The sequence below is a fragment of the Lichenostomus cassidix genome, chromosome 28 (genome assembly GCF_008360975.1).
Source record: "Lichenostomus cassidix isolate B80296 chromosome 28, HeHo_3.0, whole genome shotgun sequence".
Lineage (NCBI taxonomy): Eukaryota > Metazoa > Chordata > Aves > Passeriformes > Meliphagidae > Lichenostomus > Lichenostomus cassidix.
In genome coordinates this window covers 5,849,835-5,864,645 of record NC_139508.1, presented here as the reverse complement: position 1 = coordinate 5,864,645, position 14,811 = coordinate 5,849,835, and the positions used below count along the sequence as shown (strand labels likewise).

Here is a 14,811-nt window from a genome sequence, read left to right as displayed (position 1 = left end):
GCGTGTGACAGCCTCCTCCCGCAACGCTGCCCGAGTTGGCAGCAGTTTGCGTGTCCCTGGCATGAGTCCGGAGGCAGTGGGAAGAAGCGAGGCGATGGGGCTGGGATTCACATCCAGAGGCAGTGTCAGGATGGGAGCAAAGCTGAGCATTAACTTAAAGATTGCTTACAAGCAGTTCCCAGCCGAGAGGCGAGGCCCTTGAGGATGGTTCATTGGGGGAGAGTTGCTGCTCTGAGAGAGGAGAAGGCAATGCCCACAGAGGTCAGCCCAACCCGGTCCAGCATCCTCCCAGCCCAGCCAGACATGGGGACACCTGCTGGGGCAAAGGAACCTGAGCAGGGACCTGGCCAAATGGAGTAACAAGAGAAAGAGGGAAGGAACAAATGAAGGGTACAGAGACACAGACCTCGACAACAAAGGACAGCAAAAAGAAGTGTAATAATCCAACCTCATAACTTACCAATGGGATCACAAATCCATAGGCATCACTCCGGGGAAGTCCAGCCTGGCTTTTGTGACCATATGTGTGCAAAGCTGGGGATCAAAGCTGGATGTCCAGCTGGACACTGGGTGTCCAAGGGGAAGGGTGTGAGCACTAAAGCCATGTGGAGTGGAAAGAGTTGGGGAAGACAAGGTGTCAGACACGCCAAAAAGGTGCAAAAGTGGACTGGTCACGGGTAAAGTGGAGCTGGCCAGCCAAGCTCCAGGCAAGAATATTAGGCAGGCAGAGGGCCCACCCTGGTGTCTGGAAAGCCACCTGGCAGCAGCTGCCCTTGCATCCTGCTTTATCTGTGCTCAGCTGGTGCCTTCCAGAGTGATGTGACAAAAGCAGAGTGGAACCCACCACATTCCCTACAAGTGAGCATGAGGCCATCACCTCCGGGCACATGAACAGCTGCCTGGAGAACAGAGACGTGGGATGCAAAGCCCAGCACATGCTGTCCCCTATTTACCAGTTAAGCAATTGAGGTGACACATGCCCTGCAAACATCTCCACCATGAACCTGAGGGCAGCAGGACTGTTGTTTTTGCTCAGCCCAGCTTTTGCTAGTGAGTGGGGAGTGGCACAAAGATGGCTCCTGTGTGTTCTGTGTGAAGGTTCTGGAAGTTTTTCACCATGTCCAGCAGAGTCAATCTCTGATGGCTCTGAAGGTGATGGACATGCCGCTGGCCAAGCCTGGGGCCAATCAGAAATGTTAGTTAATGCCTCTGTGATAACGTATTTAAGAAGAAATCAAAATAATGTGAGCACACACTTCTTTATAGCCAGAGAAGGAGGAAGTGAGAATATGTGAGGGAAAACAACTTGGAGACACCAAGGTCAGTGGAGAAGGTGGGGGAGGAGGTGCTCTAGGCACCGGAGCCAACAATCCTCTGCTGGCCGTGGTGAAGACCATAGTGAAGCAGGTTGTCCCCCTGCAGCCCATGCAGAGACCCACTTGCAGCCCATGTGGAGGCGCCCACGCCAGGGCGGGCAGATGCCTGGAGGAAGCTGTGATCCGGTGTGAGTCCCAGTGGAGAGAGTTAAAGCTGCAAAGGCCTTGCAAGAGAGAAAAAAGCCTTGCTCCCGAGATGGAAGCAGCCTGGCCTCGGCTTGGAACTCTGCACTCTATGGATGAAGGACTTGCGTTGCAGCAGATGCAGGCGGGATGCTGCTTGTGAGATTGGACCCATGCCAAGGAAGTTCGCAGAGGACTGTCTCTCATGGAAGGGACCCCATGGCTAAGTAGAGGACTCCTCTCCCTGATGGACTGACCAGAGAACAAACCCTCTATCCTGCCCCCCCCACCCCGTGCTGTTGGTTGGAAGGAGGGAGGGGAGCAGAGAAACAGTGTTTGAATTGTGGTGATGGATTGACTAAGAAAAAAACTCCCATATCCTGCCCCTCCCCCGAGCTGTCGGTTGGGAGGGGGGAGGGGGGTAAGTGAAGAAACGGCGTCTTAAGAGCTTATTGTTACTTCTCATTTATCCTCCAACTCTGTTAGGTTAATAACTCACTTTGCAACTTCAAGTTTTCAGCCTGTTTTGCGCTTTTTCTCAGTGCGCCCTCCCACTGGTCCCTTAACTCCTGAGTCCTGTGTTTAACAGCTTTTTTTTCCTCTTCTCCTGCACAGCTGCGGCAGGGGAGAGCAGAGACAGCAGATGTAGGTGCCTGGCATTTAGCCAGGGTCAAACCCCAACAAGGACAAAACTGGGCAAACAGCCAGGGCAGGAGCCAGACCTCCCCCTTGTCACAGGATGCAGCCTGGACACCCAGAGCATGGCCACTGCTCCGTGGCTGGTGTCCCCACAGGGCTGGAGGTGCCTGTGGTGCTGTGTCACAGGAGGGCTCTGAGCATCCTTCACAGGGAGATACAGACTCCTCCACCACGCAGGGGCTCTTATCACCCACCTGCAGCTGGGCTGGGGGAGGGGAGGTGCAGCAGACCCTGTGATGTAAACAGGACTGGGCACTGCAGGAACAGGAGGAATTGCCAAATTCAAGTGTTGGATGAGGTCCCACATGGGCTGGCAGCTTCAGGGCATGGGAGGCCATCACCAGAGAAGGGGAGGGGGAAGCTCCGTGGGGTGGTCCCCAGACAGATTCCCAGCGCTGCTCTCCAGGCCATCCAGCCCCTCTGGACTGTGCCCTGCTTACTCAAACAAGCTGGAAGTGCTGAGCAAGCCTGGTCCAACCATGAGCTGATGACGAGATCAGGGCAGTGGAGAGCAGACTGAAGATCTTCCAACCCATTCTAACCTGATTTCTTGAAGCCAACCTGCAGGTGAGCACTGGCTGTCTAAAAAGTGCCTGAATGCTGTGACCTTTCCATCATTCCTTGTCTGCTTTAACATCTTCAGGCAGTCTTTGAGTCTTGCAATTCCCACTTTCAGCAGTGAATCCTGTCTCCCCTTCTGTTGATTGACTGTGGATATGCTGTCATCCAGGATGGAGAGAGTAGAGAGTGAGACCCTGGTGGATAAGGTGGAGGAGATAAGTGGAAGAGGTGAGTTTTCAGAAGGGAAGAGGAGGGGGAACTGTCCTCTGTTGAGGAGAAAATGTATCCTGCTTCTGCTGGGGGAGGACTATTGAAAGTCAAAGTACTGGGGCTTGTCCCAGCCTGGGCTTTTCATGGTTGGGTCTTGGTGGCTGCAACACTCCCCAGCTGAACTCTTGGTGCTTATTTGTAGACCCAGCACCAGCAACAAAGACTCCTGAGCTGACGTCCTTGGCCCCCTCCATTGCTCACAGCAAGAAATGGGAATTTGAAACCATGGGTTATGGGTCTTGGGGTAATATCTATTGTGGTCTGCACTGGTTCGTGCCCTGACCTGCCTGTTCTGCTCTTGCAGCACCAGAGACACCCAAGCTCAGGTCCAGGTGTCTGCACTGCAGGTGTGCACCCACCCACTCAGGTGCCTCCTCCTCCAGGAAACTGAAGTCCCCTTGGCCAGGGTGTGTGCAAGCCCCTGGGGCAGGGACAGCATTGGGACAGCATGGAGTTTGGGACAGTCCAGCTAGGGGGGTTTTCCCACTAAAAGGAAAAGGAACTCACCCTGTCTCTTGTCTTGCTGGGTGGAGGCAGCCCTGATGCTGCCTGTTCTGAGCAGCTTCTCCTCCTCTGTCCCCAGCCGACGTGACCCTGGACCCAGCCACCGCCAACCCCTTCCTCATCCTGGCCGATGACTGGCGAGGGGTGAGACGGGGGGACGAGTGGACCTTGCTGCCCAACACCCCCGAGCGGTTCGACACAGAGCCATGTGTGCTCGGCAGCCAGGGCTTTGCTGTGGGGAGACACTGCTGGGAGGTGGAGGTGGCCAAGGCAGGGGACTGGTGGGCTGTGGGAGTGGCCCAGGAGTCTGTCAGGAGGAAGGGGGTCCTCAAATTTACGCCCCAGGAGGGGATCTGGGCCGTGGGGCAGTGGTTTGGACAGTATCACGCTTTCACTGATCCCGACTGGACCCCCCTGCATCTTACCTGCCTCCCCAGAGCCATCCAGGTCTGCCTGGATTTCACAGACAAGCAGGTGACTTTTGCTGATGCTGAAAATGAAGCCCTGATCTTTGCTTTCTGCCTGGCCTCGTGTCCTGAGGAGAGGCTGCGCCCGTGGCTCTGGGTGGGGACGGATTCATGGCTCAAGCTGTGCCCCTGACAAGGAGGGAACATGGGAGGCAGGGGAGAGACTGGAAAGGTGAACACCATTTTATTGGGTCTTGGTGCTGGGAACTGGGAGGGTCCTGCATCCTGCCAGCTTCTCCTCACGTGGATCCCCTGGCCACCAAGGTGCGGACTGGCAGGTCATGGAGGTGGACACCACCACAGAGCCTCCTTCATCCCCCGTCCCTTGGCTGACTCCCCCTACTTGGACTGCAGGGACAATGGGGAGCACAGAAACAGTGCAGGGAGGAGCTTGGTGCCTGGTGGTCCCAGGACAGGGACCACCACTGAGTGCTGAGGTACTGCAGAGCTGCTCTGTATGAGGCCATGGAGGATACAGCAGGGTCCAGCTTCCAGCTCCTCCAAGGGTGCTGGAGTAGTGCCTCTGGCTTTTTTCAACTAAGCTAAAAAACATGAACATAGCTGGATATTCATGATAACACTTATCTTCCCCACACATCCAGAGCCTCTCCTTGCCTGACACATGCACCAAGCACATTCCTTGCAGCAGAGCACTGGTAACAGCTCTAGGGGCAACCAAGGAAGGAAAGCACGAAGCTGGGCTGTGTCTGAAATCCCGAGGAGAGGCAATTCCCACAGATCTGCCATTCTCTGATCTCACTCCATCAAAGTTCTCACAGAGTCCTTCTAAATCCAGTCCCCAGGAGAGGAGAAGGTGGATGTAGGTGAAGGGGAACATTGACTCAGTCCAGCCCAGATTTCTTTCCTGGACACTTTGCTGGTTGGACCCTCTTAGTGCCATCTCAGTTGTCATTGTTGTGGCAGCATCTGGGCACAGGCAATAGTATTGGTCTCCCTTCTCTACTCTGAGCTGCAGTGCTGGGTCAGGCCCAGGTATCTGCCCACAGAGCCCTGCCCTAAGCCTCCTCCACTGTGGTAGCACCAAGACTGGGGAAACCCAGGGATCTCTGCTCCCAGTAAGACACTTCCTACTCTCCATGGGCAGGAGCCTCAGAGACTGTCCTGGTTTTGGTTGGCACAGAGTTAACTTTCCTCTCAGTAGCTGGCACAGTACTGGGTTTGGGATTTAGGGTGAGAATATTATTGATAGCAACAACCAAACCATCAGTCGTGGGGTTTACTCAAGTCGAGGACTTTTCAGTGTCTCATGCTCTGCCAGCCAGGAGCTACACAAGAAGCTGGGGGGGAGCATAGCCAGGACAGCTGACCTGACCTGGCCAGAGGGATATTCCATGTCATAGGATGTCCTGCCCAGTGTGTCAACTGGGGGAGCTGCCTGGGAGGGGCCAATCACTGTTGGGGGATGGGCTGGGCACAGCTCAGTGGGTGCTGAGCAACTGGGTATTGGGCATCACTTGGTCCACTGGGGTTTATGGTTTTTTCATTACAATTATTATCATTAGTATTATTATGTAGTACTTTGTTTCAATTATTAAACTGTTTTTATCTCAAATCAAAAGGGTTTTTTCCTTTTTCTTACCCATCCCCCTTGGAGGGGTGTGTGTGACTGAGTGGCTGTGTGGTGTTTAGTTGTCAGCTGGGGTTACACCATGACAGAGGTTCACAGCAGAAGGTTGGTGGATGGAGATTGCAGATTGGTTAGTTCTGTATTTTTGTCCTTTGTCACGCAAAACACCCCAAAAACAGCTGTGCTGTGCAATTAGGGACACCTACCTCAATCAAGAAGAAATTCCTTTCTGAAAGCCAGCTCAGTCCTCCAGGCTGGAGGCAAGTTGGGTTTTTCAACAGACTGGTGTCCAGGAACCTCTTCACTGGAATTTTGTAGTTTGGAGGGGGTAAATTTTGTGCTTTGGTTTCCTTTTTGATGTGCCTCTCAAAAATTAAATTTTAAAAAATTCAGCTCTTTGGGAACTGAGTTGCATAATTGCAGCATTTGTGTGAGAAATACATAATTTCATGTAGAATTGCACCACAAAGACTCAGGGAGTTTAAATTCAGCTCTCTTGTGCTAGACGTCTCTGCATTCCAGTGCCAGAACAGGTAGGAAGGCTTAAGAAACGCCATAGTCCTTGAGCTAGGCTGGACCCATACGGGCTCTGAGTGGTTTCGGGAAGACAGCTGGGGCTGGGAGGTTTGTCCCATACGCAGTGTGGGCACAGACAGCACATAACGGCAGTGACCTGCTGCCTCCTCAGCCAGTGCCTGACATGGAGGCCAAAGGGCCACTCCAGAAGCTTTCGGTCCAGAGCAGGGTGTGACCAGACCCCTGGGACCCTCCTGTTCCCAGGGGAAAATGGGCAGTGGAGGCATTTCAATGAACATGCTTTTCTCAGCATGGGTCTGTCGGACATGCTCCAAAGCAAGCCTGCCTGGATTTGGCACATCAGCCAAGCAGCTGTGACTGAACACACTTCCTGTTAATTCGTGTGTCCTTCCCCCGGTGAGCCCTTTCTCTGAGATTTCTGTTCCTTTTATGCTGTTCTGGTTGTTGCAGCTGCCACTTTTTCTTCCCCCCACCCTGTCAGATTGCTGTGTGGCAGTACAGTTTTATTTTAAAGGAATGGCGGAGCCAACTATAGCACTCTCTTTTTTTAAATTTTTTTTTTCTTTTAATATAAACAAGTCCAGAAGACCCTTGATTTGCCAGCTTGGCAAATCATCCAAGGTCTTGCCCACCCAAGGTTAAAGTCTTGTCCAGGACCTTTGAAATGTGCCCAACGTTGGTGTTGCAGTGTCTCGAGTGGCACTTTAATGGGCAGCTTCACAATTTCCAACCTCCCCTGCAAGAGCGGCATGACCAGGCTTTGCAACACAGATCCAGGGGTGGGAGCCAAAGCTGCAGGGGATGCTGGAGCTCCTCATTGTCCCACAGAACAGGCACCAATGGCTGCCTAAGTCTCTGCCCTGAGGTTCCAGGCCCAGCTCTGGGCAGGCATCCTGCCCACACTGCCCTGCAGCCTCTGCCACAGTGCTGACCCTGGATGGTTCTTGGAGACAGCTAGGACACAGCTCAGACACAGCCTGGACACAGCTTGAACACAATTGGACACAACTCGGACACATTTGGGCACAGCTCTGACATGGTCCAGATGCACTCAGACACATTCAGACAAAGCTCTGACAGAGCTCAGACACACTCAGACACAGTTAGACATAGCTTGGACACAGCTGGACACAGTTGGACACAGCCCACCATGACCCCACCAGGGCTTGGGCTCGCACACGTGTCCAGTGTCTCCCACAGCCCTGGCGCAAGGGGCTGGGCTGGAGGGCCATGGGCAGGCTTGGGTCAGGCAACTCATGGGGGCAGCAGCAGGAGCCTCTGCAGGGCAGCATCACAGGCACACCAGGGTTGGTCCGTGCAGCCCCAAACATACCCCTGGCCCAACCAGGGACCAAAGGACTCTTGCCTTGGCCCAAATGTCATCTACCTTGCTTGGTCCATGCCACGGAGGCTTCTGTGCACTGACAAAGAAACTACCCGGAAGTTAAAAAAGCCCTGGGTTTTGTCCAGCTTTGAAGCCTTCTGCTGGGGCATGGGGGGCTGGTCAGGACAGCTGTCCCAGGCAGGTGATACCGGGGGTGCTGTCAGGGAGTCAGCCTGAGCTCTGCAGCCCTGGCCCCTCCAGTAACAACACAGCAGCCCAAAGTTTGTCTCACTTTTATTTACATCATTGCACAGCCCGTTTCCCCAGAACACACTGGAACATGGTGGGTCAGACACCAATTGCTTACACCCATGAGCTGAACATCTCCTCTGGGAAGGAGGACAAGACTCAAAGAGTTGCTATTGGGTCTTGCAGGGGCACATGCAACAACTCCAATTACTGGCAACAATAAAGCCAAGGATGCCAAGTGCAGCCGCGGCCACACAGCAGCACACGGTCTGACTTTCACAGTTGCATATTTGGATTGACAGTGGGTTTCCTAACTGGAACACTGGGTCCATTAAGTCCTTACTCTGGGGACATGCTGTGGAAGAGAGCATTCCTCATCACCTGCCAGAACTCAGCACATTGCAAGGCCAAGCTCCTGGGAGGCAGCCAGGGCTGGGAAGGTTAAGCCAATCCCCAGTTTTTCTTCACTGGTGATGTCCTGGTGACAAGGGGATTGTTGGGAAAGGGCTGAAGGAAGGGGCACCCAGGACAAGGCACGGAGCAGTGGTGCAGAGCCTGCTGCCATGGAAAGGGTGTGCAGAGTGGGGAACGCCCATGTGGGAACAGGATAGGACTGTGAGTGGAGCAGGGCTACAGCAGCCTCTCCACCAAGAGTACCAGGGGCAGAGTAATCCCTGCATGAGTGCATGACTGGGAAAAGGCAGGCGCCCACCAGTATGTGGCTGAAGGGAAGAGATAGGAGGGGGCTGGCCGAGAGAGGGGAGCAGAGATGTGCAGCCCGGCTGTGGCAGAGGACATTCACTCCATGACCACACCAGCCCCTCATGCTTGGAAGAGACCAGCTCGAAGCAGACCTCAGGACACAGAGAGACTGCTGCAAGATGTGCCAGGGTATCCCCAAGTTGCACCAGAACCCTGGGAGAGGAAATGGAGGAGAAGAGCAGACAGAGACAAAGGCCCAGGGCTGGAGCAATCCTGTTGGGAGAGATGGCACACTGGTCCCTGCTGTTCATGCCACCAGCAACTTCCAGTTCAGGGTGAGGGAGTACATAACGAAATACATACTGCTTTGCAGCTAGAGACAAGGAGGAGGAAGAGCAAGGGCACATGTTGCTTTGAATTCAGGAAACTACAGATCTCCATCTTGCAGGGCACTGCACTGATCCACTTGCTTTCAGCAAAGGGGCAGAGGGACATAGTGTGTGACCACTATCACCCACTGCAAGGACACAGGCCTTGGAGCCTGCCTTCTACCTGTTCTCTACCTGCACCATCACGAAGCCACAGCCCAGGCTCCAGCTGAGCAGCTGCACACAACTCTGGAGCACCCGGCAGGGCAGTGTCACTGCCGGTGTCCTCACAGTCTGCACCACTCAGGAGGCTCAGGAAAACTCAGCACGAGGCATGGGCACTCAGCACGGCAGGGCAAGAAGGTGGCAGAGGCAAGAACCAAAGCCAAACCAGGGAGACTCTTCGCAGAAGGCGCACTCCGAGACAGAAGGCTTTGAGAGCTGCATGTGCTGGAAATGCAGGTGAAAGGAGAAGAAGAAGAAGGAGGAACACCAGCCCCCCAGGACAAAGGACCCAGAACCCATTATTCTCTGGGAACCAGCAAACTGGAGGGGGGGGTCTCACTAGAAGACACAACAGGCAGGCAGCGCTGCCAGGGACAAACCCAATCCCAGCAGCTCCTCTGGAATGTGCAAATAAAGCGCAGAGACAGCCATAAGCACCTGCGTCCTGCCAGCGCCGCAGGGCACGGCTTGTCCCCTAAGGTACGTGTGGAACTGATGCTACGGGAGGTCCAGCCTCAAGGCGGTGAAAGGACATCAGCAGAGACTCCAACTCCCACATTCTGGGGTCAGGAAAGTTCCTTCCTCAAACTTTTCAAAGCAAAAGGCCATGGTGAGTTTAGTTAGTATGGAGCCATCAATCCCCACCCTTGGATCCTCCATCTACCTTTGCCAGACAGACCAAGAGCTGAGTGCATCTGAGTCCTGGGGATGAGCCAGGATCTCAAGGAAAGCATTTTGTGAGATCATGTCTGCACCAGAAAAGATTCTCTCATTCTGAAACTGATTTTGAAATTCTCAAAATTACAGTACTTTACAATACAAAATGTCTCCATTCGGTATTATGTCATTTTACTCCTTCTGGGATTATAACAATTATTAAAAACACTCAACTTTCTAGAAAGGACAGAACACCACAAAAGAGACCAAAGAGTAATGGGAAGGCTGCTGCAGTATATCAAAACCAATTTAGTGCAAAGGAGAATGGGACTTTTTAAGAATGGTTGATTGAAAGTCTTCTTCATATGCTCCTTTGGAGAAAAGGCATTGATTTAACCTCTGAATGAGATCAGGCTGCCAGCTTCTATCCTGAAGCTTAGAACATCAACACAAAAGGACTCAAACACAATATGCATGGCCATTAAAAAATAATATTATATATAGATATATATATATAGAGAGAGAGAGAGGGGGAGATGTTTTCCACGTATGGTATTTAGTTATAGGAAAGTGTCCCTGCAGACAGTTATTTTCTGCCATCAAGCTCTTTTGGACCATTTCACACACAGATGTTGATTATGTGTCTCTTTGCCAAGGTCTAAAGCACGTGCTGAGCACAGAGTCCCTTTGGGTGGGATGATTGTTTTCCAGTGCCCCCACAGCTGCCACGTTCCCCAGGCCTGCAAGGACACTCGACCCTCCACCTTGGCCAGCCGCAGGACAGCTCAGACGGTGGTCTCATCTGCTGTCTTCTTCATGAGCTTGGCAGAGAGGAGGGAGTTGGGCACGGGGTGAGGGCTCCGCGAGGCTGGGATCATCAAGCGGACTTTCTGGTTGGTCCTTCGCCACTCTGAGTACAGCTGGCAGTGGTAGCGGAACGAGACCTGGTGGGTGAGAACGCAGCGCTCTGTCACCAACCCCTGCCACTTGTGCAGCAGCACATGGATGGATGGCCAGATGCCAGCACCCCTCCACCTCTAGGGATCCCTTACCCCGAGGCACAGGAGACAGCACTGACCCTGTCATGGTTTGGGGCACTCCATGTCCCCAGCCTCTGACATGGTTTGGGGCACTCCATGTCCCCAGCCTCTGACAAGCAATCAGTCCCTTCCTGGTGACACCAGGCTGAGTGGGGCACAGCCAAAGGGGCCTTCTGGACAGCACTGGGACAGCAGAACAGGGTTTCCTCTGCTGGGTTTGGGTCCGGGCTGGTGATATGTGGTGGGGATGAGCCACAACTCACCCCTTCACCCAGCCCCAGGCTGCTGCCAGCACCTTGGGTGAGCAAAACAAGGGTCTGAATCCAACCAGCCTCCTCCTGTCTCACAGATCCCAGGGGACCTCTTTCACCTCACACAAAAACCTTCCCTCCTTGATCTGCAACAACAGGACAACAGCTGGACTCAATTTTTCCTGACAACAAAGTGGCCTGGGAGACTTGTCCACCCGGGTGGAGACAGGGGAGGATGCAAAGGCTGGGGGAACCCAGAGCAGCCCAGCAGACGCAGGAACTGACCCTGCAATTTCAGAGCAGCCCTGCGAGGGGAGCTTCAAGCTCGGCTTAAATACAGAATCTAGTCAGCCACTGATCTAAACCAGGCTTTCTTACCGGAAGCATTTAGCTGGCAACTAGGACATACCAGGAAGTGCATCTGACACGGAAAACTCAGTAATACTCTTAGTTCTGCATAGGCCTACGACACATATTATGAGAAATGAAGCTGTGCCACTGAGGTAATTAAGCTTATTGCTCTGTGCACACCCCTCCTTCCTGTTGGAGAGGGACTGTGGCAATAAGGTTATTTGCTGACAAACGCATCTCCCAGTCTTCAGAGAATAGGGAGCTAATTGTGGAAACCTCAAGGAAGGCTCCTGCTCCTTACAAAGGAGCTGTAGCCTTGGCTACAGCCCCTCACAACCCTCACACTGATTACAGCCATGACTGCCTCCCACATATCAGCCCCTTGTGCTGCACAGCCCAGGGCTGAATGAGCTGAATATGAGTAAAGGGGCTTCACCTAATGTCCTCCTCTACTCAAGGAAAAGTGAAGCACAGGAGAATTAAAGCTTTTTTAGTCAGGACTTGTTATTGCACAAACATTTGTCCATTCCCTTCAGGTTTCCAGCTCCTCTCCATCAGTCCTGGTACAGAGAAGATGGAAACACTTCCACTTTAAGGTTTCCAATTTTAGCTTGGCTTCCTACAGAAACAAGCTTTGTGCAGGAACATGCAGCATGGAGACTTTCTTCCACAGCTCCCGCACAAGGAGTGGCTCCAGCTTTGCCCCCAGGCACTCTTGCCCCCAGAGCAGCTGCTGCAGCACCAGCTCATCCTGCCCTGGCTCCCAAGTCTGTGGCGGAGAGTTGCAAGGAGTGTCCAGCCCCAGGGGAAGGGGTTACTCTGAGAAGCCGGAGCATGAAACCACAAGTAAAGGGACTGGGGAATTTCTATTGCCCACAGAACTGCCAGCATGTTGGGGTCCCACTATATTTCTCCAGCAGCAACTGCACCTCTTCTCTTCCCAAAATGGTGCTTTCCAGCAAGAAGTTGGAAAATGGCATTGACAGGGCATGGCAGACACAGGGCTTAGAATAGGAGAGCCAAAATGAAGATCCAAACCCAGAAATCCACTCAGCAGCAGAAGACAAAAAAAAAAAAAAGAATGGGAAACAAAGGGAAGTCCCTGGCCTGGCAGCCCCTGGAGAGAGCAGCCCTGGGGCCCTGGGCAGGGAGTTGACCCCAGCACCACTGGGCCTCTGCTTGTGCCACACCCAAACCCACATTCGCTGTCCTGCTCTTCTCAGCTCCCTGCAAGCTCCTGGCCCCCCCAGTTCAGCACATCCAGAGATGCCAAGCAAGGTTTCTGCAGGAAGCTCTTTCCCAGCAGGGATCAGTTTCACACCCAGACTGGCTCAAGCATACATTCCCAGCAATCCCCAGTGCCCCCCACACAGCAGTGGGCCAGGGCAGGCTAGCTGCTGAGCCTTGACTTGGGCCAACTCCAAAACCCAGCATCAGAGAAGCCACGGGTTTCCCCAGGGCCAGAGCGTTCCTTGCACAAACCTTCTGTGTTACCCACACCTTAAAAATACTGACAGGAATTTGTTTAGTTGTGGCCAGAGACCCCCCCAAGGCCAGTCTACATGCCCACTGGGCACAGTCAGTCTGTGCTGAGCAGCACAAAGCAGAGAGGGACATGATGGTAGATTATTTAGGAGTCAGACATGTTCCAGATTTTACTTTTCCCCTGCACTGTCCAGGTACTAAGTTTGTGCTTCTTCTTGAACCACAGATGGGCCACTGCCTGACCCAGCCCCAAGCCCTTCCCAGTCAGCCCCAGCTCCATCCCAGCTCCAGCATGTCTGTGCCAGATACCTGACACTGTGGGAACACTGTAACACACACTGGGACAGTCTGGAAAGCAGATGACCAGGAAGTGGTTTTCCATTCTCAGCAACAACTTTAGCAGCTCACACATGAAGATAATTAAATGGACATTCAAGTGGAAGAGCCTGAGGTGTTCTCACACAGGGAGGCAGAAATAGCAGGTGGCACCAACGAGGTGCAAGCCAGTGCTTCCAACTCCTGTTTGAGCAGGACCCTGGCAGCTGGCACTTACCAGCGTCCAAAGGACGTAGATTGTGAAAAGTGCTATAGTGAGTGCTATGAGTCCGATGGCCTCCAGCCGGCTGTTGAACTGCAAGTGGTCCTGGGCCCCACGCAGACACAGCCAACCCGAGATCGCTGCCAGTGGAGTGATGAACAGGAAACACACCATGTCACAGAACAGCGTCCTCTTCTCATTGCGGGGCCCGGGGTCCTTCAGCCACTGTGGGAAGGAAGGAAGGATGGGAGAGGGGGATCAGTCAGTGGCAGGCTGCGTGCATGACAGGCGGGCAGCGCTGGGGAACTCTCACCTTCCCTGTGCAGTCTGGGCAGACCTGCTGAACTCACACAAACCTTCTCCAAAACGGAACCAGAAAGTGTCAAGTCTAGATTTAACAACTAACAAGGGAAATGGAAGAGACAGCTGTGTGACAAGAATGTATCCAGGGGAAGGCAGTCATGAGTACTGAAGCTCCTGGGCTCTCCTCTGGAGAAGTGAGGAGCAGGCACTGCAGAAGATCAGTTCAGTAAAGCCTGGCTTAATAAGGATCTAACAGGTCTTGGACTAAGCTTCAACAGAAACAGACCCATGACACTGTAACTGTTAAAGGGGCTGTGGGAAACAGGGGCACTGGGGTTTGCAGCAAGGCCAAGCTATAAGCATCTGTCCCAAATCTAGCCCTTGGGTTTCTTCAGGAGAATCATGGCATTTTAGAATTTCACAGGCAATGTGCAAATGTTCCCTTCTTTTGGGAGTCCTGACTTGCTTCTAGTGTGGGTTTGTTTTAGATATTTAACTTCAGCAACAGCAATTGTTCTGTTTTCCTGGGATTATGCTATTTTCAGCCTTTCCTTTCCTTTTTTTAGAATAGCAAGAAGGTATTCTGTTCCTACAGATATCAAGTTGTTATAACACATCTTTACTGAGATCTGTGTATGCTGGGCTGCAGATTCTTCCTTCTTCCCTGCACAAAGATGACTGCCTCATTAAGGATGTTTTAAATTTTATTTTTAGATAAAACTTGGAGAATATTATTGAAAATAATAGCCAGAGCAGGGAGAGAACTATCAGGACCTGGGCTGTCCAGCCAGTCAGACACATCCTGCTGCCAGACTTGGAGTACAGTACCTGCTTTGAGAGCAGACAGCTTGGGAAGGGACCCATCTGAGAACCCTGGCCACAAAGCTCCTTTCCTACCCAGAAATCACCATTTAAGTAGCAATACAGAAGGGGTGGTGGTAGGTATGCAACAAATTTGTGAGACCTCAGCACAAATAAACAGAGGACATGGCTGGCCAGAGGCACTCAGAGAGCAAGATGGTCCCCCCTGAGCCTCCTTTTCTCTAGGCTGAGCTGCCCGCAGCTCCCTCAGCTGCTCTTGGTGCTCTCATCCCTTCCCAAGCTCTGTTGCCCTTCTCTGGACACACTCCAGTGCCTCAGTGTCTTTCTTGGAGTAAGGGGCCACCCTAGGATTTGAGGTGGGGCCTCACTGG

The 14,811-nt window shown here is 52.9% G+C and overlaps 2 protein-coding genes and 1 long non-coding RNA gene across 12 annotated transcripts in view; 2 read left to right on the top strand and 1 right to left on the bottom strand.

The window, feature by feature from the left end:
- The first annotated feature begins 2,544 nt into the window (after positions 1 to 2,544).
- On the top strand, positions 2,545 to 5,579 carry LOC146426353 (E3 ubiquitin-protein ligase TRIM7-like). 8 transcript variants are annotated; one of them, XR_014846261.1, is made up of 3 exons: positions 2,545 to 2,765; positions 2,929 to 2,987; positions 3,334 to 3,755. XR_014846261.1 is itself a non-coding variant. In XM_085040491.1 (3 exons), the coding sequence occupies exons 2-3, from the start codon at positions 2,930 to 2,932 to the stop codon at positions 4,131 to 4,133; spliced, it is 579 nt and encodes a 192-aa protein (XP_084896617.1). In that variant the 5' UTR covers positions 2,545 to 2,765; position 2,929; the 3' UTR covers positions 4,134 to 5,579. The 8 variants fall into 8 exon arrangements, 3 of the variants coding, with proteins under 3 accessions (XP_084896617.1, XP_084896616.1, XP_084896615.1); XR_014846257.1 differs by having other exon boundaries at positions 3,172 to 3,755; XR_014846260.1 differs by having other exon boundaries at positions 2,878 to 2,987.
- A 2,151-nt stretch (positions 5,580 to 7,730) lies between these two features.
- Positions 7,731 to 14,811, bottom strand: part of MARCHF2 (membrane associated ring-CH-type finger 2) — a 33,555-nt gene continuing 26,474 nt past the window's right edge. For all 3 annotated transcript variants that reach the window (XM_085040488.1, XM_085040486.1, XM_085040487.1), the window contains exons 4-5: positions 13,331 to 13,540; positions 7,731 to 10,594 (exon numbers count right to left, since the gene is read on the bottom strand). In XM_085040488.1, coding sequence (XP_084896614.1) covers positions 10,436 to 10,594; positions 13,331 to 13,540 — 369 coding nt within the window. In that variant the 3' untranslated portion in view covers positions 7,731 to 10,435. The remainder of the gene's footprint in view (positions 10,595 to 13,330; positions 13,541 to 14,811) is intronic.
- On the top strand, positions 10,594 to 13,335 carry LOC146426352 (uncharacterized). Its single transcript, XR_014846262.1, has 3 exons — positions 10,594 to 10,772; positions 10,808 to 10,931; positions 10,972 to 13,335. It is a non-coding gene; the product is annotated as an uncharacterized LOC146426352 (long non-coding RNA).

Excerpts from the sequence above, each read along its gene's own strand:
- LOC146426353 (XM_085040490.1), top strand. The coding sequence starts at position 2,915 with ATGCTGTCATCCAGGATGGAGAGAGTAGAGAGTGAGACCCTGGTGGAT. Across the intron at positions 2,988-3,612 it reads GGAGGAGATAAGTGGAAGAG|CCGACGTGACCCTGGACCCA; the intron begins GTGAGTTTTCAG and ends CTCTGTCCCCAG.